Below are 27,092 nucleotides of genomic sequence, written 5' to 3' on the forward strand. Positions count from 1 at the left end.
AGGCTGGGGAGCAACGGCAAGTACCATTTCTCTGTGAGACACTATGCTGCCTTCACATGGGATTTCACTGAAGCCTCACCACAATTGTGTAAAGCAGGTGACAGTATTCCCATTTTACAGATGATGAAACTGAGGCTCAGAGGGGTCAGGTCACTTCCCGAATGCCACACCAGTAGGGAGTGCTGGGGTGAAGTCGAACCCAGGTCTGTTTTGGCTCCTAAGACTGTGCTCTTGTGAACAATTCAAAGCCCATAAATATAGAACACACACAGCCAGAAACACTCTCTTTAAGAGACTTTTAGGATTGTTCTACCCAAAGACACAAGAAGAGAAAGATAATAGAGATTACAGCGTGAGACCGAGGAAGAATCAAAATAGTGCTTTTAATATAATTTTCAGCAAACGTACAGTAGGTAGTTTACATGACATATTTCTAAACTGCTCATCTGGAAAATATAAGCTGCAAAAATACAGAATACCACACTCAAAATCTATTGAGTATGTGCTTTTGTCCCCCCCTCTGTTCTATGAAACGGTAATTTTTACCCCCTCCTATTGAAATCCAGCCTTGGCTGCTTTCAGAAGAACTGTTGGAGCCCCCGGTCAGAGAAGCACTTCCAAGAGAGGGTTTTCTAAAGCATGTCAGCAGGCCATCCCCACAGGAGCCAAAGGAGGGGTGGGCAGAAGAAATTTGCACACCAGGCCAATAGGACTCTTTAGCGATCCAGGAAAATGCCTACTCCAAGGGTTTGGAGGACTCCGGGCCACAGACACCTGCTCGGTCCTTGTCACAGGCCTGTGCTTGGGGCCTCAAAGGACCACACACTGGCCGGATGGCCCCCACGGGGACCCTTGGGTTCTCAGACAGGACAGAGCAAGCTAAGTCAGGCCTGCGAGGTCTGTGGGCGGTGGCGGGCTCTTCTCTGCAGGAAGAGGGCCAGGCCCTCAGCTTCTCACAAAGGAGTCTTCTGAAGGTGACTGTGACTCGGGGCAGGTTTTCTCAGTCTCAATGTCTTGGTACTCTGTGCCTAAAGGGGGAAGGGGGGGAAGAGAGCCAAGAGGAAAAAGAGATCGGTCTTTTCCAGTTTTCCTACTTATATTTTAGGCTTATATAATAGCATGCTGGCTTTCCAGTGGGATGGATAAGAGCAGGAAGTCAATAAAATGCCAGCTTGTGTTCCACATTACCCCAGGGAACCAGACTCCAAGCCCAAAGACCTTTACGTAGGCCGAATCTTTCCAAGAAGCATTTATCTATACGTATCTATGCCAATGCCCATGCAGATGTTTATTCTATGGGAATGAGTAATATGCAACTCCGTCATGAACTTATCTTCATCTTATCTGAGTCACCGGGGACAGACCTTGTGTTCCAGGACCCTATCATTGCAATCTCTGTTGAAGAGGTGACTCTGGGCCAGAGAGAACCTCTTGGCATCATAATGTCATGCTTTCTCCTCCAGCATTTGGGGCCAGTTTACTTTTCATTCAGCCACAGAGGGTCACCACCTGCTGAGCAAAAGAATGTCCTTGTAGGAGTGAGGTTTTTAAGCCTCTGCCATGCTTCTGAAACAGATGCTGTGGCTTCACTTAAAAGGCATGAAAAACCCAGCTTCATCCCTATCATGATATACAAGTCGTGGAGGTCTCCATGACCGTGACATGCAGCCTTCCGGTTCAATGAGAGCTGCAGTGGAACCACAGAATCCTCACTCATTTTCCTGTCTTCTCTAGACTCTGGTACAAAAGATGGAAATGTCTCTCCTTTCTTTTGCAGCTGAGATCTGGCTTACAGAAGAAGCTGGACAGTTTGGAGCATCCTTTCTCAACTTTCACAAGGTCTGAGTTCTTACAGTCCTGGGGGCTCTGTTAGAAGCTGGGGGGGGGGCAGGGAGTCGGGGAAGGCGGGATAGATGTGAGAGAACTGGGGTTGGTTCTTATGTGCAGAATGAATAAGGTAGAAGACAATGAGGAGCTGGTCAGCTTTTGCCGACATGGCCCAGAAGGAGAAGGGAAGGAGTGTTTTTAAAGATCTCCAGCATTTACTGAAGGAAAAAGGAGTTTTTTCTTATTTTAGACTTCTGTGCCTATAGACAAACTCTGAAGTTTTCACCTCCAGCTCTTGACTCATTTCTCTATGAAACTATAGACTTCTGTGGTGGTTTCCAATAGTAGATGCCTTACAGGCCTCATGAAATCTTTCTAAGAAGGCAGATCTGTGTTCTCAGATTGGTGGCTTTTGGAGTGTCATGGAAAGAGCACTGGTTCAGGAGTCAGACAGACCTGCCATTGGCCCCTGGTGACTTTCTAACTGGCTGTGTGATCTTGGGAAGTTTTGGTGTGCTGAGCCTTGGTTTTCTGATCTGCAAAGTGGGAATGATGATACTGACCTCACAAGAGCGGTGTGGGAAAGCTGCTAAGGCTCCTGGCAGGAGGGTGTGTGTGTGTGGGCTCAGTCACTCAGTCATGCCCAACTCTTTGCGACCCCATGGACTGTAGCCCACCAGGCTCCTCTGTCCATGGGGATCCTCCGGGCAAGAATACGGGAGTGGGTTGCCATGCCCTCCTCCAGGGGATCTTCCCAACCGAGGGGTTGAACCCAGGTCTCCTGCGTTGCAGGCGGATACTTTACCATCTGAGCCAGCAGGGCATGCGGGTAGCAACCTCTTCATAAACCAACTCCCAGCCCCTCTCCTCCATTGAGAGGCTAGGCTAGAGCACAATTTTTGTGTTAGCTGAGTTTCTCTTATAATGAAATTTCCTATGTTACCTACTTCTACTTCATTTTATTGCCTTCGATTATAAAATCCAACAGTTTTGACAAACCCAGCACCGTGAGAGTTACCTTCTATTAGGTTGGCATGAATTTAAGAACATTATTTTCTGCGATTTAATGGGATGGTAAAATCTCAACCTACCAAATGTTAAACCTCCAGAAAATTTACTATAGTTGTTCCATCTGCTCTTGGTAAGAGAACATAATCACTTTACCTTACAGAAAAAGACTCAGAATGTGTGCTAATCTTCAATTATTGATTGACCTGAGACATTAATAAAAAAATTGAAATGCCCAGAAACTCTGTTCCTAAAAGCCTAGTACCTGATCACAGAGTAAGACATAGCTCCAACCAGCGGCCAGCATCAGTGTCTGATGCCCTGGGCTGGAGTCGAGTTCCTGAAGTTGATGCTGAGGACCGCAGGGGTGCCAGGTGGGAAACAGTGTCTGGGGTTTCCCACTGATGCTGTTGACCAGCACTGAGGACTGTCTCCCAGACACCTCAGCACTTTGAAATTGCGATTCCAAATGCATCAGAGCAGAGGCGTCTCCTGGTTTCTCTTACCTGCCTGCGAATAGCAGAACAACCCATGTGTGTTGATCACTCGGCTCTGTGGTTAAGTCTGGGAATAACAACAGGAAGAATGGATGTCCCAGAATACATCTGTGTTCTACAATACAACTGATACAACCTGTCTGAGTTGTTAGGGGGAATATGAGCGTGCAGGGAGCCCTGTAGTCCATTTGAGTAAGTCTTCGGAATAGGAAGTCCCTACAGGAGGAAAGGGGTCCCTCATTTCCTGCCCAGTATGGAGGGAGAATCCAAAAAGGCAAAGAACACAAGCTTTGGATTTGTTGACCTGGGTTTGAATCTCTACTTTGTGACTTTGAGCCAATTATGAAAGCTTTCCCAGCCTCATTTTCCTGTCTTGTAAACTGAAGCTTAATAATAGTTTCTGCCTCACAGGACTATGTATGTGTGTGTGAATGCTCAGTAATGTCCAACTCTTTGCAATTACAGTCTTCCAGGCTCCTCTGTCCATGGGATTCTCCAGGCAAGAATACTAGGGTAGGTTGCCTTGCCTTCATCCAGAGGATCTTCCCGACCCAGGGTTCGAACTCGCATCTCTTGCATCTCCTGCATTGGCAGGAGGATTCTTTAACCACTATATGCTGGTTCATTGTAAGTGTTTGGTAAATGTTAGCTCCTATTATTAAATAGCTTTCTAGTGCCACTGTTTCATACTGGTGGGAAGGAGGGAAGAAATTTGAAATACTATTCAGTATCTGGATTCACTCTTTTTTGTCGAGTTCCTGCATTGTCCCCTCCCATGCCCACTTCCATCACTTAACAAAAAAGGATGATTACTCTGGTAGAGCTAGGGAGTGAGTGTCAGGGCTGGAAGAGACTGTAGATTATATAGTTCCAATTCCCCTCCTTACACAGGAGAAAGATAATGTTGCTTTCACTGTAAACCCTGACAATAATGGGATACTTACCTCATTCTTGGAAAGTGGGGTAGCTGAATTAGAGTCTTTCAATGCATGACTCAGCCTGGGCTACAGCAGCTTCCACTGCTACAGTCCACTGGACTCTATGCCATGCTGCTTCAGACCTCGGTGCTCCCCAGAACAGATTAGCATGCTGCAGCCTTCCCTCAGCCACACCCAGAGACTGACTGTCTTTATAAATAAAGCTTTATTGGTGCACAGCCCACTCATCTGTTTCCACATTGCCTAGGGCTGCATCCCTGCTCTGACAAAGAAGTAGAGGCCACAGAGATTCTAGGGCCCTGAAAGTCCAAATGCTCACCACCGGGCCCTTGCTGGAAGGTTTCTGAACTTGCTCTGCTGGTTCTCTCAGTGGAGGGTCTCTTTCCCTGGACCCCTAACCCACTGCTCTTAAGTTGTTCTTTTCTAGAGCACTAGGTCTTCCTGATTCTTGATGCCACCAGGTAGAACTTCCCAGCGCCCTAAAACAGCTTTGTTCCCAGACATAGATAAATAGACCCTGACTCTTACACTGACAAAAGTAAAAAGTGAAAGTGCAATAACTGAGTTGTGTCCGACTCTTTGTGACCCCATGGTCTGCAGCCCGCCAGGCTCCTCTGTCCTTGGGATTCTCCAGGCAAGAATCCTGGAGTGGGTGGCCATTCCCTTCTCCAGGGGATCTTCCTGACCCAGGGATCGAACCCGGGTCTCTTGCACTGTAGTCAGATTCTTTACTGTCTGAGCCACCACGGAAGCCCTATTCTTCTGCTTTTGTGTTCAGGTCTGTTTCTCTTATTAAACGGTGAGTTCTTGGAGGATGGGACCATGAACCTTTCTACCTGTTTCAGGGCCTGGCACATAGTCAAACTTTTAGAGTGAATAAACGTGGTTGGAAAACATCAAGCTCATATAGTGCTCCCTCAAATGGCATTAATCCTGCAAAGGAAAACTGTTTTACCACATGGATGGTCCCTGAGAGACATGAGCTTTGTCTTTATCTTCACCACAGTCACAGCTTTCTAAGGTGCTGGGGCATCCAGGCTTCTCTGAACTCCCCATTTTAGGCTTTTTAATTCATGTCCTCCCTGCCATGATAACTGAGCACTCCGAGGTGAGACAGGGGAGGCATGGGTGGGGGCTGTATGCAGAGAGTGTAAATTCCCCATGTGATCCTTGGTTTAAAGAAAAAGTGAAAGTGTTAATTGTTCAGTTGTGTCTGACTCTTTGCGACCCCATGGATGGTAGCCTGCCAGGCTCCCTGGTCCATGGGATTTCCCAGGCAACAATGCTAGAGTGGGTTGCTATTTCCTTCTCCAAGGGATCTTTCCAACCCAGGGATTGAACCCAGATCTGTGGCATTGCATAGAGGATTCTTTACTGTCTGAGCAACCAGGGAAGCTGGGATCCTAGGTAACAGGCCCCATAACAAGCATCTGAACAATATCTTCTCTGCATTTTCTGCCAGTTAGAGATTCCTGTTTCAGCAACTTATTCTTCAGCAGCCATAATACCCCAAGGGAGCCAGGTTGAAAGGCTATCAGTAGGACCGTTTGTTCTCAGGAAATTACGTCCTTATAGCTATTCAGAACTCAAGAACTTGAACTGGGTTGGGAGAGGTGGATAAGGAAGGAGGAGCAGAGAGAGGAGGAAAAGGGCTGTATTTATGCCTCGAACTAATTTCCAGGCCAAAATGAAATTCACTAACACCCTCTCTTGGAAAATGTGTCACCTCTGAGGGCTCAGATCTAGATTCTAACCTAAAGGGAAATGCAGATCATGGTTGAAAGGAGGCTGCTGAGAGGTAGTGACGTGTGCTCAGGGGAGCAACCAAGCCCCTACTCTGTCCAGTACCTTCTCCTGGACAGATACTTTCTATAAACCATCAAAAGAGGTAAGAACAGCACAGGACAGCAGATACTCTGTCTGTTGGACTGAAAACCTGCTTGTCTGGTTTTCTCCCCTCATCCAAACCAAATCAACCAACCAGTGAAATAGGGTGACCACCCCAAACAGGACAGAGGTTTATCCTGCCCGACTGCATAATCATTGTACTGATTTCTACAGGTTGGCCTTTATTGCTTCGAGTCACTCAGGAGTGCCTTCAGGACTCCCAAACAGGGCTTAGAACATAGGCCTGGTGGGCTTGGCTGGGTGGAGAAGCCACACTTCCCAGGACCTGAACAGTTGGCAGCAAGAAAACCAGCCGTGTAGGCTCACGGGGAGCCAACCGCTGCTTTTCCTCGGAGGGTTTCTCAGTGAGAGAGTGTGTGTGTGTGTGTATATATGTATATATTTCCATTTTACACTCTCCTAATAAGCAACCTGCTTTGGAAGTATGGAAGATAATCCATTAGCAACTATGGCGGAATCTATTTCCTGAGAAACTTTAGTGGTGTGGCAGTCATCCCAGGGACTGGCTGGCCACCCTGTGTGGAACGTGTGTGCTAGTCACCTCAGGAAATCTTGCCACATCTGAGTGCCTTTTGGGCACCAGGGACTGGTTTTGTGGAAGATAATTATACCACAGCTGGGTGAGGGGGGAAGAAGAGGGGAAGGTTTAGGTGGTAATGTGAGCGATGGGGAAGGGGCAGATGTAGCTTCGCTTGCTTGCCCACCTACTGCTCACCTCCTGCTCCGCACCCCCAAGAGTTGGGGACCCCTGCTCTAGGTTATTATTGGAGATGAGAAACTGGAATCGGGGATTTGAATGTATAGACACCACGTAGCCAATGTCTACAAACTATCACTAGGCAAAGCTATTCTGCTGGAAGGTGATGAAAAAGAAGCAATTTTTATGAATAAGCACGTTCCCTCCTGCTCTGAAGACATTAGGGAGTCTGTCAAAGGATTCCTCAGAAGCTCTCTGTTTCCCCTTATTATTTTGCCTGATAAGCGCTGCCAGCAAACTCCTTAGGGAACCTGTGAGCAGAAGCCTCTCTGGCTCCTTCGTTACTGTGAGAAAAGCCCCTGCGTGCAGTGGCCTCCCAGAGTGGAAGTGTCCCTGGGGTGTCTGGGAGCTTCACAGCATCCCCTGCAGAGGCGTGAAGAAGGCGGGCTTTCCTGACAGCCCACGGACACAGCACCGGGAAGACAGCAAACCCAGCCCCCCTAGAGACAGAGACTCCTGCAAAGTGTGTTCCTTCATATGCAGGAATAATATGGGTAGAAAACTTTTTGATCTATATGTAGGAGTGACAAAAATCTGTCACAAGTTGCAGCAAAGAGAGCCTTCCTCCATTCAGGCCTGGGCGCCTTCCACTGAGATGGTTGGAGGGGCTGGTGGCACGAGAGAGAGGAAGTTAGCATTCACACTCTAGGTTTATTCCTTCCCTCACTGTTGTTGTTTTCTGAGTCCACTGGAGGTCTTCTTAGGAAATCTTTCCATTCAAAATCCTGCTCAAAACCAAAGAAGCCAGAGGCTGGATCGGGCAAGGTACGTACAATGGTTCCTTGTGGCACAAAAGAACAAACCTAGACTAGGTTTTCCTGGTTCTGGATCCAGGAGAGAAATTAAAAGTTTGAAAGGTGATAATAACACATGTTAGACGCACCTTACGAGAGGGAACTTTAGGTTCCAATTCAATTGTTGATAAAACTAAGCCCTGGAGTTGTTTTCCTTTGTCATCCTAACATCTTATTCTCACTCAGCCTAAAATCTTAGGCAAAATAGCCAAAAAGAAAATAGTTTTCAAAAACTTAAAAAAAAAAAAAAAAGCCAAGAACCCCATGAAACATGAGGTCTTGCAGCCTCAGTGTCTGTGGACCGAGTTGGAGAGCTGCACAATCATATCCAAGAGGGCAGTGATCTACTAGCAATACATTTTCAAGACAAAACCAACTCAACACCTATACAAGATAGAATCACAGTCTCAGAATTCACAGGGTGTACAGAGTTTATGAACTGGTTGGAGAATAACCCCATGTTTAATTAGTTAACACACTGATGAGTGTCCCCATTTTCAGGAACAAGGAGGGACTCGAGCAAGACAGGAAAAAATTGTTCTGGAAGCATCCTGTGCCCGGGAAGCAGCTGGTCACGGTGGCTCTGCCCTGCCACACAAGCTTCTCTCTCGGGCATCCTTGCTCCACGTGGCCTTCTCTAGTTTGGGGCTGTCACTCAAACTGCCCCAATTATGGGTTTGTTAAAAATTTGGCACAGCACCCACCCCACTCTTTCCTGATTCTCTTCATCTTCTAGATAACCTACAAATATGTGTCTGAGGTAAACAAAACAAAACAAAACAAAACACCAACCAACCAACCCACCCTTGGAATCTTCCCAGAGCCAGGAGTGGCCAAGATCAAGGACACTGCAACAGCATGAAAGGTGGGTTACCTGGGCCGTGCGTGTGAGCATACCTGTGCTCTCACATGAGTTCTGCCTCACCTGCAAATGACTCACCAGGATGAGTCTGCTGGCTGCAAGAGATTTCCCTTGATTCTTAACCCAAACAATGTTCCCTTCTAGCTGTTTGAGGTTCAACCACTTTCAGAACACACACACACATGCTTCTTAGTTCAAGACTGACCCTGAAAACATTCCTGACATTTTCAGGTGGTGGATGTCCAGTAGCTTCCAGGGGCTTGTCGGTCTGTAATCCCAGACACCACAGGCTGTTCAAAGCATGTGCCCGGGAGCTATTCTTTCTCTCCTCTCCCCAGAAGCCCTGCACCCATACACACAACATGCCGCTGAGCGTGTCTTCACCACAGGTGGAAAAGAACGCCTCTTGGCATGTGAAGCAGGCATAAGAGAGGGGTTCCCATGACAGTGCTCACTGAATCATGGGGCGTAAGTCGAGAAGGCAAATTTGCAATTCATCATGTCATCTCCTCTTGTCTCAAATGTGATTCTTTTAAAGGCAAGCTGCATATACACTCTTTTTCAAGCATTTTTTTTTCTCATAACACACTGTATAGTCTCGTTCTCACAGACTATCCAAATGAGGATAAAATGATAATAAAAAAAATTACAATAGATTAACTGCATCCCTTGAATCACATTATATTTTTGGTGCATTAAAAAAGGAGAAAATTAAAAGCAACCAGCATAATAAATTCGGCCTAGAGGACTGTGTTAGTGACTGAAGGGTTAACACAGATTTGAGAAGTAGTTAAAAATAGTATCAGAGGATTATACATACAACAGTTTGAAATTCATATGCAATGCATTTTTTTTCCCTTAAAAATGGCAAAATGTTTGGCAAATGTAAGCAAATGACTTGGACTGGGTTGGGTTTCACCGGCTCTGAGCGAAGTCAGTCATAGCCAGGCGAGACCCACTGCTTCCTGAGGTCATTCTGTGGGGCTGGTGGGGGAGGGGGCGCCCCCCGATGGGAGGTGCTGTGGGGGAGGGAGGTGCTGGCCCCCCCATGCCCGGCTCCCCCTCCTGGGGCCCTCAGTCTTGAGAAATGGAAATGGAGCTGGTGAGAGGTGCCAATTACAGTCTCCAGCACGGATCACCCTTTAGCATCGCTGAGAGAACTCTGGGGCCTTGAACCACTGGTGTAGACTGGGTGAGTCGTCTTCACCGTGGCCCCTATTGCAAAAGTCAGAGAGAGAAGCGGGTCTCCACTCCTCCGACTTGGGTGCCCCTCCGCCCCCGTGTGGACGGGCACAGGGTCTGTCACTAGTGCATATCCTAGCAATGTTGTCAACTCGGGTGTTTGTAGTAGATTTTTTAATATATTTTGTTTGTTTTGTATGTGTATGTATATCCGGAAAGGTCCGTCCTCCGAGCTGGCCACCAGTGTTCCCTGAATTTGCCAGTGCCTGTTGCTTGCAGCTGTCAGCATCCTGGACAACCACGAGGTGCCTTCAAAAGCAGATTCTGAGCCCCCAGGAGGTCGCATGTCAACCACGTGATCCCGCGCTCTCCTTATTCTGAATCCTGTCTGGCTCTGATTTTGAGAAAAGGACAGAGGTGCTGTGTATATGTGTGTGTGTGTGTCTGTGTGTATTGAATCTTTTTTTTTTTTTGGAAACTTTTTTTCATTTTTTTTTTTTTCTTTAGGAAAAATGACCCTTGAAGGACTAATACAGAGTTCAACCCTCCTTCAGTCACTATAAAACAGACTCCATGTTCTCACACCACTCGTGATCTTCGAGGTTATAGATAAATTTTGTCCTATGTGTCTGGTTGGCGGGCACAGGGTCCCTCCCCAGATTGTCTAGGGTCAGAGTAGAGGCAAAGAACTCACTGGTGCTCAGCCCGCCCTCGTGGTTCTTGATGTATCGTTTATAGTTTCTCCGCAGGCACTGCCACGTGGTGGTGTAGAGCAGGAAGGCAAAGGACTTGAGCGCGATGGCGATGCTGACGTACAGGTATCTGTAGGCCACGTTGTCATAGAGGGCGCAGGCGCCTTGCTCCCCACAGAACGTGCTCCAGAACAGGCAGGTGGAGTCGATGCCGGCCCCGAAGATGAGCGGCGGGGGGATGAAGCCTGTCGGGGGAAAGGACAGTTACTGTTCGGGCTCCGGTGGCTGGTCTGGAGGAGACAAGGGCTCCCCATGTGTGTCTGCGGGTGTCTTCCTACGGGACTGCAGGACTCGTGGGCCACATTCAGTGGGTCTACAGCACAGTGGGGGAAGGACCCCCTCTGGAGGTTTGAACCTAAGCACCTCTGCCTCTTACTTCACAAACCTGTGCACGTTATTTAACATAAAACCTTACTTCACACATCTCTGCCTTCATTTCCCCATCTGCAAAACGAAGTTTTTTTTATATCAGTATAATATATACTATATATTATATCAGTCCTTCTCAGATCACTCTGAAGGCTGATTCACTGAATACATGGAAAGCATTTAGAACGGTGCCTGGCACAGAGTAAATACAAAATAAATGACAGATGATGACAGACGATATTGTTATCATCATCCACGGAGAGTCTGAGAAGAAACACAGTCTTCTCTGAAGGGAGACATTCTTGGTGTCGCTCAAAGAACTGCGGCCTTGTAGAGAGAACGGTTAAGAGGCATCATGTTCTGTGTACTGTTCTTTTGCCCAGGGCTTCCAGGGCTTCGTGTGCTCTTGAGAACAAGGAGTTGTAATCAGAGGGGAGCAGAAAGTGACAATGAGTGTACTGTACTTTGCTGCTGCTGTTCGTGTCTGACTCTTATGCAACTCCGGACTGTAGCCCGCCAGGCTCCTCTGTCCATGGGATTTCCCAGGCAAGAATACTGGAATGCGTTGCCATTTCCTCCTCCAGGGGATCTTCCTGACCTGAGGATCAAACTCACCTTTCCTGCATTGGCAGGCAGATTCTTTACCACTGAGCCAGCAGGAAAGTCCACACTATACCTTGTGTGTGTGTATATATAAATATGTGCACACACCTATACATATGAAGGATGTATTCTCATACATGTATATATGCACACAGATATAAAAAAAATACACATATGTGTGGTTTAAAATGGAAAACATCCACATACACACTGACAGCTTTCCTTCCCCTAGACATTACCACTGGAGCAGAACACTTCATTCTGAGCTGGGAACTGGTTTTAAAAACCTTCACAATAGATCACGTTATATCATGAGGTATCCCATCCCAGACCAATGAAATCAGAATATTGGGTGTGTAGCCTGGTCTTTGGCATTGTTAAAATAAAACATTCCCAGGTGATTCTTGCCTCTTAGGGTGAAAATGTTTCATCTGTATTATGGGGAAGCAATTGACGGGGCATTAACACAAATTAATTGCTTTGGAAAAAATAGCATCCCCAAGGCCAGAATATGGTGCCAGTCAACTTCCTTGCTTCCCTGGTGGCTCAGATGGTAAAGTGTCTGCCTGCTTTACCTGGGAGACCCAGGTTTGATGCCTGGGTTGGGAAGATCCCCGGAGGAGGAAATGGCAACCCACTCCAGTACTCTTGCCTGGAAAATTCCATGGACGGAGAAGCCTGGTAGGCTACCATCCATGGGATCACAAAGAGTCGGACATGACTAAGCAACTTCATTTTCACTTTCTTTCAACTTCCTTAAGAAGCAGGAAGTGATCCCTTGGATCTGGTGGTGACAATTCCAAGATCCCTCTGCCGAGGTGTCCTGGTATCCTGAGTGTTCTTTCCAGCTCTGGACTGAGGTTCACTTTTGTACTAAGGAAGGTCTGCTGAGAATTTGGGGGCTTCCTCTGGGGCTCAGGGATAAAGAATCCACCTGCCATGCAGGAGATGTAAGTTTGATCCCTAGGTCGGGAAGATCCCCTGGAGGAAATCACTCCAGTATTCTTTCCTGGGAAATCCCATGGACAGGGGAGCCTGGCGGGCTGCAGTCCATGGGGTCCCAAAGAGTTGGACACGACTGAACGCATGAGCACGTGCTGAGAATTTGATGAGCTATCAACCTTTCATCCAGAAAAATATATCTACCCACAAAATCACATCCACATTTCAGGGGGTTCATGGACCCCTGAAGTCCATTCATGAGTGCCAGAACAAGGAAGGCTCTGTTATACCCACAGTAGAAAATCCTTTGAGGGGCCCTCTGGGAAGGAGAGGCTTAATGAAGGAAATGGCACTTTCTTGGGTTTTTTACTAATTGAAGTCTCGTTTTCAAATTTTTAGAATAATTTTTATTGAAGTCTAGTTGATTTACAATGTTGTGTTAGTTTCAGGTGTAGAGCACAGTGATTCAATTATACATATATATCTACTCTTTTTCAGATTCTTTCCTATTACAGGTTATTATAAGGTAGACTATAGTTCCCTGTGCTATACAGTAGGTCCTTGTTGCTTACCTGTTTTATACATGGTAATGCATGTCTGTTAATCCCAAACTCCTAATTTAGCCATCCCCTCCTCCCGTTGGTGACCACAAGTTGGTTTCCTGTGTCTGTGAGTCCGTTTCCTCGGTTTCAATGACTGGTCAGCGATGGGGCCAGGGAGGGCTGCGTGATCCCGTCACTGTTGACAGGTTGGCAGGCTTCCCTGCCGGGCCCAGGTGCCTTGGCACTTATCCTTAGCACCCCCAACTCTGTCACTTATTACCCCCTAAAAGAAACCTCCCTAAGAAGGAATTTCCATTGAAACAGCATTTGACCTCTCTGGCAGCTTGAGTTAAAAAATGCCGAGCTCAAAATCCTAGACAACCTGCTCCCTCTTTGCAGCTCCCAGGTCAGGCTGGTCTTGACAAGTGGAAACTCGCATTCCCGGCATTCTCTGCCCAGAAGGCTGCTCAGGTGTTTGAGGTCGTTGTCACCAACCAGTGCGTCTGTCTCAGTTCCCCAACAGATGACTTTTCTTCATTTAACCGGAAAAGAGCCAACTGGAGGAATTGCCACGGCAACCACTGACAGACACTGGACACACTCCACGTTACTTAGGTAAAGAAATAGCTATCTGGAGTCCCTGCGGATTGTGGGTGGACTTGGGGATCCACAGGACAAATCTGACCTGTCCTGTGGTCCAACGGGAGAGGTGGATCCATTCACCTTTCTATCTGTAATAAGTAATAACTCCTTTTTGTACCTGTATCCAAGTGAGGATTTTTTATATTATGGAATTGTCTGAAAGTAGGGCATATTTCCGTGTGCTAATGATGTCAATTTTATCCTCGTCAAGCTCTTCTATTGGATGACAAGACCCCGGGAAGTGTCAGAAATAGCCTTCAAACAGAAAGGAGAAAGCTAAGTACCTAGCAAGGTTTTTCATCTTCTACTCAAAATTTTGGAGAGCATTTGTGGTCAAGATGAAAGACCTTCTAACTTAAGGAGCTGAAATGCTGGGGTAAATCACTTTGCCTATGTTTCTTGCTCTTTTGAATGGAACTACTTTGACCTTGCCTGGTCAGGGTCAAGGTGAATGCTGGTACGAGTGGAGTGGAGTGTTATACAAGGGTCTGGTCCCATATGGCCAGAACTTTGGCTTCCTTATTCATTTTGTACAGGGAATTTGGGGGTGACAGTTCAGAATAAACTTTCGGTTGAGTAGAATCAACCAAGAGTATGAGGTTCTACTTCTTATAAGTAGAACCTCATAAACTTTATGAGAGTCCTTTAAGATTCCTGGAAAACAAACAAAAACAACTCTTTTCTGCCAAGTTCATCTTTTCCTTTTTTATTGACTTAAAATGCTTTTCCAAAGAGGAGCTCTAGCTCACAGGTCCTGAGTTCCAGGTGTGCAGAGAATTTAGCGATAAGGCCCTTGCTGGATTTCTTATTTATAAGCCTTTGCCATTCTCGAATTCATCTCATTAGTGACAGAAGGGAGTCCCACTTGATTAAGTTTCACAAATGGCCATTCACTGTTACATGTTTATCATTCAGGGCGGTGCATAGAAAAGCCCTGTAGCCCCTGAAAGATGTTAGTTCCCCAGATGGCAACGGGAGACTGCTACAAAGTGACGACTGGGACAGTAACTGCAAGTGTGCTCAGATGCTAAGTCATGTCCGACTCTTTGCGACCCTGTGGACTGTCATAGCCCACCAGGCTCCTCTGTCCATGGGATTTTCTCTGGCAAGAATACTAGAGTGGGTTGCCATTTCCATCTCCAGGGGATCGTCCCAACCCAGTGACAGTAATTACTGTCTATTAACTGCCCCCTCACCCCTGCACTGCATGGGGTGCTCTCCATACATCACAACCCCCCCCAACAACCCCCTTTTTTATACCTATAGAGAAACAGATGCTGAGAGGTCATTTTTCCCAGGCTTGATATCTCAAAACCTCCAATCCAATCATTTCTTTCCTACAAATTTAAAGTCTGTTGATTTGAGGAGAAGATTTTAGAGCTCTTATCAGGGCTTTCCAGGGCTGCAGAAAATATATTATTTACCCTTCCACTAAGCTCCTGGGAATAACTGGCTTGTGGAAGCCTGGTTTTGAAGCTTTCAACAGGGGTTCTGATCTTTGCAAAGTTGATATGGTATTTGGGAAAGCCCTTCATGGAGTGGGCACTCAACAAATCTGGGTCCTTTCCTGTTTTTTTTGGCTTTTCATTTGGATCAATGAAAATTCATCTCCTTTTAAATTCTCATCTCTGGAGAAAGACTTGCAGAACACCCTTCAAGCCAAAATTCAGTGACTAAGCCCCCACTGGCAGGAATCCTAAGACATTTTTGGAGGAAAATCAGAGGGGAGGTCACATGGGCAAGGTGTATGTTAGTACCTACTTCTGTTACGGTCTCGGCAAGGAGAAGGCAGGTGATGATAATGATGAAGTATTTCCTAGAAACTGTGTGTTTTAAAGGACTGCTCTCCTCCTCGGTGCCTGCAGGAGCAGTCCTCTCCTCTTTGTTCTCTTTTCTTCATGTGTTTCCTTGGGGGGAACTCGCAGATTCAGTAAGCATTAACCAAGTCCCACCACTGGGACATTAGGAACCCACCATATGTTGGGGAGGGTATCCGGAAGCTTAGAGCTGTTACTCGTTATTACAGAGAATATTAAAAGGATTAAATCTTACTTCCCATTATACTCGGGGCTCAAATTGCAGCTATATTTCAATGCAAAAATTGCAGCATCGCTTAAGGAAATTGTCTCTGTTTTCCTGAAATCTATTAACAGAGATTAAACCTCCGGGTCTTATATTTTGGCTACTTAATTCACTCCATGGGTTGAAAAGGCCAGGCTTAGTTATACTCTTTGCTCTAAAATTAAAAAGTGAGTGGAAAGCTTTTGTAAGAAAAATAAATTCACATTCCTTTATGAAACAAAATGGAAGCTACAAATTACTCTGGCATTTACATTTCAAAAGATATCCATTCCTCTCCCAGCTTACCTGCCAAGACTTGAATTCACCACGGAACCTCTATTCAACCTGGAGGAATTACTGTTATGTCCAGCACTAGCTAGAAACGGATGTTGAAAAGAATGTTCTCCTGAAAGGATTAATGAGTTTCTCTGTTTCAGTGATGCCAAGAAAGAGACTGGACTATTGATACTGTCCGGCATCGTCTGCAGATACCTGACATTCACTTTTCTTAAATCCGAGAAGTTGAGAGGAGCTGCTCTATTCTCATTTCATTCCTGGCTGCCTTGTTAAACTCACTGAGGCTCAAGGAGCTTAAATTACCTGCCAAAGGTCTCATGCTCAGTAATGGCAGAGTTGGACTCAAACCCGGTATGCCTGACTGTAGCGGGGTCCATGACAAATATGTGGTGTCATCTTAGCACTGGTCAGGACTTAGATCCTGGGTGGTACAGGTCCTTTAGAAAGTTAGATACATCATCGGTGCTTACTGAGAAGTGGAGTACTTTCACATCAGTAAGCAAAGGAGGGCACTTGTCACCAATGGCTGCAGCCACTCCCAATGGTGAGCCCTGAGGGAACTCAAGGAGGAATGAATACCTGCCATCTAGCAGCCATCGGACTGCAACCACTCCCAATGGCGAGGCCTGAGAAGACTCAGGATGTGAAAATTCAGGATACTGGCCCAGATAGCTGAGGTATACATCAAAGGAATGATTTCAGTGAGCCCAGACTCTCATATCTTCCCATACAGAGAAAAGCACTTAACTTGGGATATCTGGTTTTCTTTAACAATAATCTTTTGATGTTCAGACTACCTACCCTTTGCTGCAAAACTTCTATATAACCTGGCTCCTTTTCTCCCTCACTTCCATGGAGCAGTTCTCTCAGAATTACTTGAGATGCTGTCTCCTGGACTTGAAGTCCTAAAAATTCCCACTGAATAAAACATAACTCTCAATTTTTAGACTGTGAATATTCTTTTAAGCCCACAGGTCCTTTAGGAAGTTAGACACATTGTTGGTGCTTAGCAAAAGTTTGCTGAATAAATAAATGCGGAGGTGAGTGGAAGGAGTCTCCCCTCACATTCCAGACATTGTATCCTGCACCCCACTATCCCACAGCCACTCCTCTGAAGTTTCTGGCAGGCTGAGCCTACTTCTTCCAAAGCACTCATTCAACATGTTCATTTCTCCCACGTGCCTGTAGAAATTCAAGACTTCACAATGGGAGCTCAACAAATGTTGGATGAACCACACAAGGAGCTTCTAAGACACACGTCTCCTATATTAGTTCACCAATGACCCAAGACCCAAGGACAATCTGCTCAGGAATGACCCCTGCATACAGAAGTGCACCCTGAGGCTGACGTTCCCAATGATCTTTGCCCAGCTTGTTGCTCTGGAAAACCAAGAGCAGGCATTTGTGGAGGAGAGGTCATGGTAGTGAATCCAGCCGAATTTGGTGTAACATCTGCGGCATGCAACAGACTCCTCAGGAACAAGATCAGACCCTTGAGTGGATGTTATGCCCACACCCAGAGAGAAAAACAGTGACCAGGACATTTGCATAAGGATGAAAAAGGGTGGATTTGATTACATCAGGCGTTGCTGCTTTGAGTAAGTCATTCGTTTACTCTGAACTTCCTGACCCTTTATCCAACTCTGTCCTCTTCCACTCAAATTCTACCACTGTCCTGGGTGACTTGCCCTTCTCCATGGACATGAGCTCTCACCCAGGCCTTTCAACAACTCATTCTTAATGTCAAGGCTGTTTCTTTCCTCTCTGGATTTTGCCATTTCTCAGAACTGCTCCACCACCTCAATCTCAAAGTCAGACAGAAAAGCTCTGGCTGCAGATTCCAACTCTTTCTTCATGAACTACTACATCCAGCTCCTACGTGCCCTTTCTCTGTTCTTTCTCCCTTCTCCTAGCTTACCTCTTCCTTGTCCAGCTCAGGCACCATGGCCAGTCACATTAGCCCTACTGTGACCACCACTCTTGATTTCTTTGCTCCATACTCCTCACCCACCATTGATATCACCAACCACATTACTGCTTTTACTCCAGGGCTCCCATAGACTATGTAGGAAGCTCTTGGCGCCAAGGTGACCTGACCGACCACAGGTCTCTGCCCTTTCTGACAACTCCTTTCTATCAGCATTTAAAACAACAAGGGAAGATAACCTGCATTCACTTCTGGGTCTTTCCCTCTTTCTTTACACTTCTCACAGCCAAGTATCTGCAAAGAGCAGTCTCCCCAAGCTGCCCCCGCTGCCTCAAGCTCTGACCCACCAATGGTGGTGCATCAAAGACCTGCACAGTCCAGTATGATAGCCACTGGCCACACGCAGCTACGTCAATGAAAATCATCAAAAATAAGGAGAAACCAGTTTACAGAAACCACATTTCAAGTGCTCCACAGCCCCATGTGGCATAGACATGGAGCACTACCACCATTGCAGGAAGGTCTATTGGATGGTGTTGGTCTATGCCACTCCCAAAAAACTTGCTCCTCATTCTGGTTCTCCTGCTTTAAGAAATAGTATCTCCCATGTACCACATGATCCAAACCTTTTATAAGGCGCTGTCACTGTGGATTCCTCCTTCTCAGATGCTCGTCTGTACACTTCCATCCAGGGACTAAGCCTTGACACTTTCTCCTCTATCCACATCTCGCCATCTTGGTAGCCAGCATCCTCAGCATGGTTCTCCATCAGTTCCTCTGTTATACCAGTGGCTTAATATTCAGTTCCCACATTCTCTATGTGGCAGACAGTGGGCCTTTCTAAAAATGCACAATGGATCTTATCCCCATGTTAAAGTCCATCAACGACTTCATTTGACTTGGGGATAAAGGTCAACCTTGTCAACAGCACAGCAACTTTCTGATCATGTTCTTGACAGCCATTGCCTCCAGCCACAAGGGCTTCCTGCAGCCCCCAAACATGCTTCAGCTTTTGTTCACTTCCAGGGTTTTCCTCCTTTAAGTCCCTCTGTCTAAAGCACTCTCTTCTTTTTGCTAGCAAGGTAACTCTTTTGCATTCTTCATGCTTCAGGTTAATATCACATCCTTTCACCCACACTCCTGTTCCCAACCTCAGGCCAGGCGGCTCTCCCACACATCCACCCTACACCTCTACTGACTGCATCTCCAGTCTCATCACACTGAACTGTGATGTTCTCACCATCACCCATTACCCAAGTGGGGCCAAGCACAAAGTTTGACAATGTCTTGAAATCTGATTTCTCAGTTGGCCCTTCATTAACTGTAATGGTGGTTAATCTTATTGGGTGCTGCAGGAAATTGAATCAGGCCCAGTGCAAAGACTTCTCTGATAAGCCACTTTTAATTAAAAGATGAAACTGTGACATATCCTTCTAGAGCCGTTTTCTAAGCTCTGATGTGTGACCCAGTTGGACAATACAATCAATATAGTTGGTCATGACCCACTATTTTAAAAGAATGAAATAGAATAGAAAATATCAGAGCACATCACACATATTAAGGGTGAATATTTTCCATGAAATCTTTGCTTCAGTTGTATATATGCATATGTATACACTGGGCCACAATATGAAGTTTATCTCTTGCTGTAGGTTATAATCACAGAAGTTGAAAAATACTCATTTAGATAATGTTTGAGCTTTAGAGCAACATACAGTGATCTTAATGGTGTCACATTACACATGCTCTATAATTTTTCATTTCTGTCTTCAAGTGTCCTATAATTTTCATTAACTTTTCGAAAACAACTTGCAAATTTTTCTTACATTTTGTGTTATCAAAATTATTCTGAAGGTTATTTTTTACTCACTATATTGAATCCTCAGCATGTGTTTAGAGGTACAGAGACATCTGTAGTAACCCCATAAGTGGAGGGCTTTTTGATTCTCTGCTCAGCTCCTAAAGGAATTCCCTAAGAGGAATGCTGGGCTCACTTACCTGGGTATGGTCCATGGAGCTCTGATCACATTAGATGCTCAATAAATGTCAGTTTGTTGAGTGAATATGTATGTAGAATGAAAGTAGTGAAAGTGAAAAAGTGAAAATCACTCAGTCATGTCCAACTCTTTGTGACCCCATGGACTATACAGTCCATGGAATTCTCCAGGCCAGAATCCTGGAGTGGGTAGCCATTTCCTTCTCTGGGGATCTTCCCAACCCAGAGATCAAATCCAGGTTTCCCCACTGCAGGTGGATTCTTTACCAGCTGAGCCACCAGGGAAGCCTGCGTGTGGAATGGTTACACCATTTGCAGAAATAAGGGTCTCCAACCTGCTACCTGCTATTACACATTCATCTGTCCCTCCACCAAACCCATCACCACACATGCATTTTCTATCCTCCCAATGATGAGAGGAAAAAACCCACCATAATTAGTACCCTGTGTAGTTAGCTCTAAAAGCCAATACGAGTTCTAGGAAGTCCTAAAATGTTTTAGTTTGAATTACAGTTGAACTCATTTGCACTGGGTATTATCATACCTAGAGCATTTCTATTTTCCATGAACCAGAAATAAGACAAAGACGTTGTTTAAGTTTCTCCATTTATACCAATGATGTGGACTGACAGTGATTAAGAAGATTCCCAGGTCTTGCATGGACATGGCAAAAGAGATTACAACCTTGATTGGAGGTTACTTGCTACAGGCAGAGATAGGGCAGATGTCAAGTATTTTCCATTCCCCAGGGAGGACCTTATCTTATTAATGGATTTAAGGGTGAATATTTTTCTTTCACGTAGCAATTATATAGAATGTAATCTCATTATGAAAGTAATAAACATATATATTTTATTGAAATTTTAAAAATGAATTTAGAAAATATCATTTATAGCCTCAATATTCAATTATAATAGCTGATACCATTTTCTTATCTAGCTTTCCTGTATTTTCCCCTATATATATCCCTGATAGCTCAGTTGGTAAAGAATCTGCTTATGATTCAGGAGACCTGGGTTCGATCCCTGGGTTGGGAAGATCCCCTGGAGAAGGTAAAGGATACCCAATCCAGTATTCTGGCCTGGAGAATTCCATGGACTGTATAGGCTATGGGATCGCAAACAGCTGGACACGAGTGAGCAACTTTCACTTTCATATGTACTTTAAAAACATTTGCTTATACAATATAGACCTCCTGAAAATCCCCCTCCACTTATCATGTACCCTTTCAAGGTTTATCAGTATTTTTCTTTCCAGTTTAAAGGGGTACACAAATTGTACTGAAATTAGAACCCATAATGGATTTAACTAATTCCCTGCTGATGGATGTTTGCATTGTAGCCAGTTTTTCACTTTTATGAATATTTTTATACACATTTCTATAGTTAGTCTTTGTGCTCATTCAGGTTATATACCATTTGGGATGAGAAATTTTTACTCTGAAGGTATAGGCCATGGTTATCTTCCTTTCCATTTTTATCACTTAATGTCCATTAAGGAAGACCACAGCTTTATTATTCAAGAAGAAGAAACGTCATCCTATCTTGATCTTGGCCTTGATAAAGGGAGTTCATAAAGCAGCAGTGTGGTCCACAGGGAGAAGGTTTATCTGACTGGTTTTTCCAGCTTCTCCTCAGCTGGTCCCAGCACTCCAGGAGAACCATGGGCTATTCCCATCTTAGAAAATGGCAGGTTAGACGTAGTTCCTTCTGTCCATACCAAACCATGGAATATAGGCTCTATAGCATGAAGGTCATATTTGCCCTATCCTAGAAACCCAAGGTAAATAAACTAAATAAGTTTGGAAAAATTTAAAGGATGCAAAGTTTCCATTTGGGAAGCATTATGAAAGGACTTCTCTCCCCCAGCAGGCAGCCCCATAAATGAAGCATTTCACAAGCTGCTCATGGGTTGCTTAATGAGGGTGCCAAATAATATCATCACATTCTTTTTGGTTCCTCGCTTTTCCTCCTTGTGCCAATGAAAATTCAGGGTGGCCTGAAGGCATAGTTAATAGCAACAAAAACCCTGTGATATCCGGGGAGTGTGCAAGCTTAGGTCTAAACCTGAACAACATTTAACAGACTTTTCTCTTGTTCACCAAAATTAAACTTCATAAGAAAAAAGACAACTCAAGGGATGATTCCAGTGATATGTACTCACCTGGTTATAAGCATCTGATTCACTATTGAGGGAATAAAGAAAGAATACGTACCCAACAAACGGAGGAGGAGAAAAAGAACTCCCAGGGCGTAGGATTTGAGTTCAGGGCTGACTGTCCTACATGCAAAGAGATGAAGAGGAAAAAAGAAAAGATTCTTATTGCTTCACTTTAATTAACAGACCTCAGAGTCATCCGCTGCTGTCCATCAGAGCCCTTCCTTAGAAAATTATTAATGGTTTTGTTCTTTTGCTTTTTTCACCTTCCCTGCCGAAAGTCTGAAAAATCACTGCAACTGCAGGGACAAGATAAGTTTAGGAATTTAGCAGTGTTTTTTTTATTAACTAAAACTAGTCATTTGAAGGATGGAATGCAAATTTGTTCCTAAAGTCTTCATTTAAAGGCATTTTGCACTTGCCGGCACAGGGAAACATCTTAAGTTGGTGGGTACATGTATCAAAGGAAATATCAGTGGGGAAGGCAGTTCCCCTTATGCTACACAGATAGGCCAGAACCATAAACACATTTGTCATTCTGGCATCACTTTGCGAAATCAACCAGACTAGCATGGGTTGGTTCCCTAGATGGGCCACTTGTGAAACAGTCCATTCATCTATATCCAGCTTTGGTACCTTTAAACTGGAAAGGTACCTTTATTTGGCCTTCCCAGGTGGCTCAGTGGGAAAGAATCTGCCTGCAGGAGATGTGGGTTCAATCTCTGGGTCAGGAAGACCCCCCCGGGAGGAGGAAATGGCAACCCGTCCCAGTATTCCTGCCTGGAGAATCCCATGGACAGAGGAACCTGGTGGGCCACAGTGCACGGAATCACAAAGAGTTGGACACGACCGAGCGACTAACACCCACACAGCTTTATGCAGTCACATGCCTTTGTTTTGAACTGACTCAGTGTCCCTGGCTTCGGTTTACCCACAGCAGCCCACATTGTCTAGAATGTTCTCGCACTGTCTGGTTTAAGAGTGACAGCAGAGGGGGTTTGGGAATGATAACTGATTCCAGGCAGGGAGGCCGTCACAGCTCGTCACAGACCTCCTCTGTTAGGCCTCCTGCTCTTGAAACCAGTACTGACTCAATGCTGTGCTTCTCTCCTTGAGGCCAAGGACTGTGTGTGTCTCATGCATCATCAGTGTGGTGTGTGACACACAGCATATGCTGAGTGAAAAAACAGAAACAAACCAGAAATCAAGAGGCCGGGGACTTTCCTAGTGGTTTGGTGGTAAGAACTTTCCAATGCAGAAGTCGCAGGATCGACCCTTGGTCGTGGAACGAAGATCCCACAGGCCACGGAGCGACTCATGACACCACCAAGACGTGATGCAGCCAAACACATATTGAAAACAAAGCCCAGTGCTGGCCCCTGCGTGACTTGTTAAATAGCCGGTATGCTCACACCGGTGCATGTCCTGAGCGCTGCTGTTGGCAAGTATGCTTCTGTCTGGAGTGAGAGTGGAAGTGGGTCCACTGCCCTGGGATGGGACAAGGGCTGGTGCCCATAATCTGGGCTGTGGCTCAGACCGTCTGTGCCCTGTGTCTGCCTCGAACATCTGTGATGGCGCACTGGAGTGGGTGGCAACAGAAGACGCTATTACCCCGGACTCCTCGAAAAGCAAGTAGGCACGTACCTCCAACTGGCCCCAGCGGCACGGGGCTATGAGGTGCACAAGGCCCGACCTAGGTCATTTAGGCCATCTGTTGCTGCTCCACTGAAAAGGAATCACAGATTTCCTGAAAAATCTCCAAGAGCTGTTTATCAAGCTGAGACTTGGACATGATTCAGGTTTCAGCTGACTTTCTGTGTTTGGACTGCAGCCACAACTGCTGGGCTGGGTTTTTGCAGCAGAGTCAAGGGCAGAGAAAAAAAGGGGACTGCTCATTGCTAAAGGCTGTGAAGGTCATTTTTCTTGCTTTTTGGTGCCTTTTTTGTGTCAACGGGTACAATACAGATTCATGGGAATTCCTAGTAACAAAAATAATGCAGCTACCGCAAACCCATGCCTGAGATCTGATGGGTTTTGTCTAGTGCATATTATATATAATCATCCTCCACATATAATTTAAATTCAATAGTTCATTTCATAAACACTTCTCACATTCTTAAGAATTTTCATTATTCCACTGAGCTGTGGGACTATAATTTAACTCACTATTCCAATTCAGATTTTTCTGCTATTATAGTTAACACTATAATAAAAATCTGTCTGCATTGAGCTTTTCTTCTCACAGAGTATTTTCTTAACATAAGTGGCAAGGCATAGGGTTACCCCATTAAAAAAAAAAACAGAAACCTGAATGTTTTTATGGCTCTTGAACTCATATTTGCCACCTTGCTTTTATGAAAGGATTAATATGTTTCTCAATGCCACCAGAAATGTGTGACTTTATCCTGCTTTGTTAGAGCCTTGCTTACAAAACTGGGAGTGAATTTTTAAACATTTTTTCCAAATTTAACAAGTATAAAATGGCAATTTGCTATTGCACCATTAATGCTCCTGCACATTGAAAAAGCTTTGCTAATGACTTTATAACATAAGTACTTTGTATAAATCCTTTTCCTTGTGAATTATAACCAAGATCAGGAAATGCAGTAGACACACAGAGGCTGGATAAAGCAGCTGATGTTACACACCAGGGCTTCCCTGGTGACTCAGGGGTAAAGAATCTGCCTGCCAATGCAGGAGATATGGGTTCAGTCCCTTGGTCAGGAAGATCTCCCAGAGAAGGAAATGGCAACCTACTCTGGGATTCCTGCCTGGAAAATCCCATGGACAGAGAAACCTGATGTGCTACAGTTCCTGGGGTCACAAAAGAGTTGAACACTTAGCGACTTAAACAACAACAAAATATACATTTGTACAGGCTGTATCCAAGCATTTCATTCCTACTTTTATCTCCAGCCCTTGGGATTGAATTGGTTTGTTTAGATAACTGCATCCCGGTAAGATGGATCTGTGCTTGGCACCACTTCCTCTGTTAAAGATGGTCACCAGACATGAAGCCTGCCTCTTCTGAGTTCCTCACACAAATCTAGATAACTTTGCAACTGTGTAAGTTACTCAGAAAATTATCCAGTAATTCACCTTAGAGACACCTCACCGCCCCCCCCAGGACAGTCCTTGAGAGATGGGGAAACAGATTATGGGTGACTCTCTCCAACCATCCGTCTGTTCAAAAGCAGTCACCACTTGCTTCCATGAGCCACTCAGCACTGCATCACACCTTGTCAATGACCCGTTATATCTTTATGAGTTTGTACACACATGGTCTCAGCGGGACCCAGCCCACTGCAGGAGGCAGGCAGGACCATTGACATCACCTCCAGTTCCACATTCAGAAACCACTGAGCCCAAGGTCATACTACAAATCAGTGCCCTGAGACAGGAGCCAGACACGGGGACTCGGCTATTCCCATGCCATTTTCATTTCACTCCAACAGTGTTGCTCTTTGCAAATGTCAATAAGAGACTGCAGTACCTTTCAAAATTACCTGCAGAGTCTGTTTCTTGTAGGACATGAAAGTGCAGTGTTTTCTCTTGGGCTGTGCTTTCTACTTTTGGAGTGAAAGTTGAAAGTGTTAGTCGCTCAGTCATACCTGAGTCTTTGCAACCCCACAGACTGTAGCCCTCCAGGCTCCTCTGTCCATGAGGATTCTCCAGGCAGGAATACTGGAGTGGGTTGCCATTTGCTTCTCCAGGGGCTCTTCCCAACCCAGAGGTTGAATCCAGGTCTCCTGGATTGCAGGCAGATTCTTTCCTGTCTGAGCCACCAGGGGCGCCTTACTTTTGCTGCGAGGTTTCCATCACCAATAACTGATTCCTACCAGCCTAGGGAAGCTGGCTTGCGAGACTCATACAGTCCCCAGAGTTCTGATTTCTGGGAGAACTGCAGACACACAGCAGGGAGGGAGGCGGGGCGGGGCGGCTGGTTCTCCGGTCCCTGGGGCCATGCTTACCTGATGAGGATGATGACGGAAGGCGTCTGAGCCATGGCCCCGATCATGCTACAGACACACATCACACACAGGAAGGTGAGGAAGGCCTCTTGACACCCGGGACTGGGGCATTTTCCAGGAATCACGGTCGCGTTCTCAGGCGGGATGGTCATGAGGCATGCACAGCCAGTGAGATTCTGAAAGGGAAGCAGTCAGCCCCGTTAACTGATCCCCTCTCCAGATCTAAAGCCATCTATCAGCTGGTCTGTCACAGCCTGATTATGCATTCTGGAGCATTTCAATAATTAGGCCTGAATCAACGAGTTGGCTTTTTTGAAGGAGGCTGCAAAACACATGCAAAATAAAGGAATATTTATGGGGAGGAGAGCTGATTTCCCTGTCTCCTGTGTATTTCATTTCTATGCCCCAGAATTCCTTGATAAGCCCACACCGTAGACAAATGTGTTGCCCCTCCGATATGATTAGAGAGGAAATCGTGCTTCCACAATGTGATAAAACACTGCCAAATTAACAATGTAATCACTTGCCAATTTGTCCTCTCTTTTGTGCAGTTATAATTACACTGAAGTGTATTAAAAGAAGTAAATCAGGTAACTTGCATATGGTTGCTGGTTCATTGCCCACTATGGCACCTGGAACAAAGGATGTGCACTGCCATGCGTGAAGTTGCTGGGCTCATGGGGCCATGAGAGGGGGCTGGCTAATGGGAGGCTTCTCGAAAGGCTGAGAAAGCAAAGAGGGTGCAGAGATGGCAGGGAGCTTAGAGCGGATCGTGGGGAGTGAGCTGGAGACCAGCGAGATACATTTATTAATATATGATCAGAGAGGAGAAAGCCAAGCGGCTGCATTCCATTTGATCTTCGGGTGGATTCTTGCCCAGCTGCCCTGCTCCCCAGCACGGTCCTGGCTCTCGCTCCAGAGGAATTTCTGATGGCGAAGGGAGGAGCAAGGGCGCAGTGAGAGGCAGCGCCAGCCAGCAGCCAAGCCAATTAAGGTTCGATAATAATAGTGCAGAGGTCTTTAATGAATACAAAATGAAAACAATCATAAATGATTCATT

At 45.6% G+C, this 27,092-nt stretch overlaps 1 protein-coding gene across 2 annotated transcripts in view; it reads right to left on the minus strand.

Annotated features, from left to right (window-relative positions):
- Nucleotides 1–364: 364 nt before the first annotated feature.
- Nucleotides 365–27,092, minus strand: part of SLCO3A1 (solute carrier organic anion transporter family member 3A1) — a 366,445-nt gene continuing 339,717 nt past the window's right edge. Inside the window, exons 8-11 of one of the 2 annotated variants that reach the window (XM_065906257.1) lie at nucleotides 26,033–26,208; nucleotides 22,120–22,184; nucleotides 10,468–10,710; nucleotides 365–1,028 (exon numbers count right to left, since the gene is read on the minus strand). In XM_065906257.1, the coding sequence (XP_065762329.1) occupies nucleotides 946–1,028; nucleotides 10,468–10,710; nucleotides 22,120–22,184; nucleotides 26,033–26,208 (567 nt within the window). In that variant the 3' untranslated portion in view covers nucleotides 365–945. Of the gene's footprint in view, nucleotides 1,029–9,256; nucleotides 10,711–22,119; nucleotides 22,185–26,032; nucleotides 26,209–27,092 lie in introns of those variants that run through there. The other variant, XM_065906256.1, reaches the window with a different exon arrangement.

This window comes from Muntiacus reevesi, chromosome 15, assembly GCF_963930625.1.
Source record: "Muntiacus reevesi chromosome 15, mMunRee1.1, whole genome shotgun sequence".
Classification (NCBI taxonomy): Eukaryota; Metazoa; Chordata; class Mammalia; order Artiodactyla; family Cervidae; genus Muntiacus; species Muntiacus reevesi.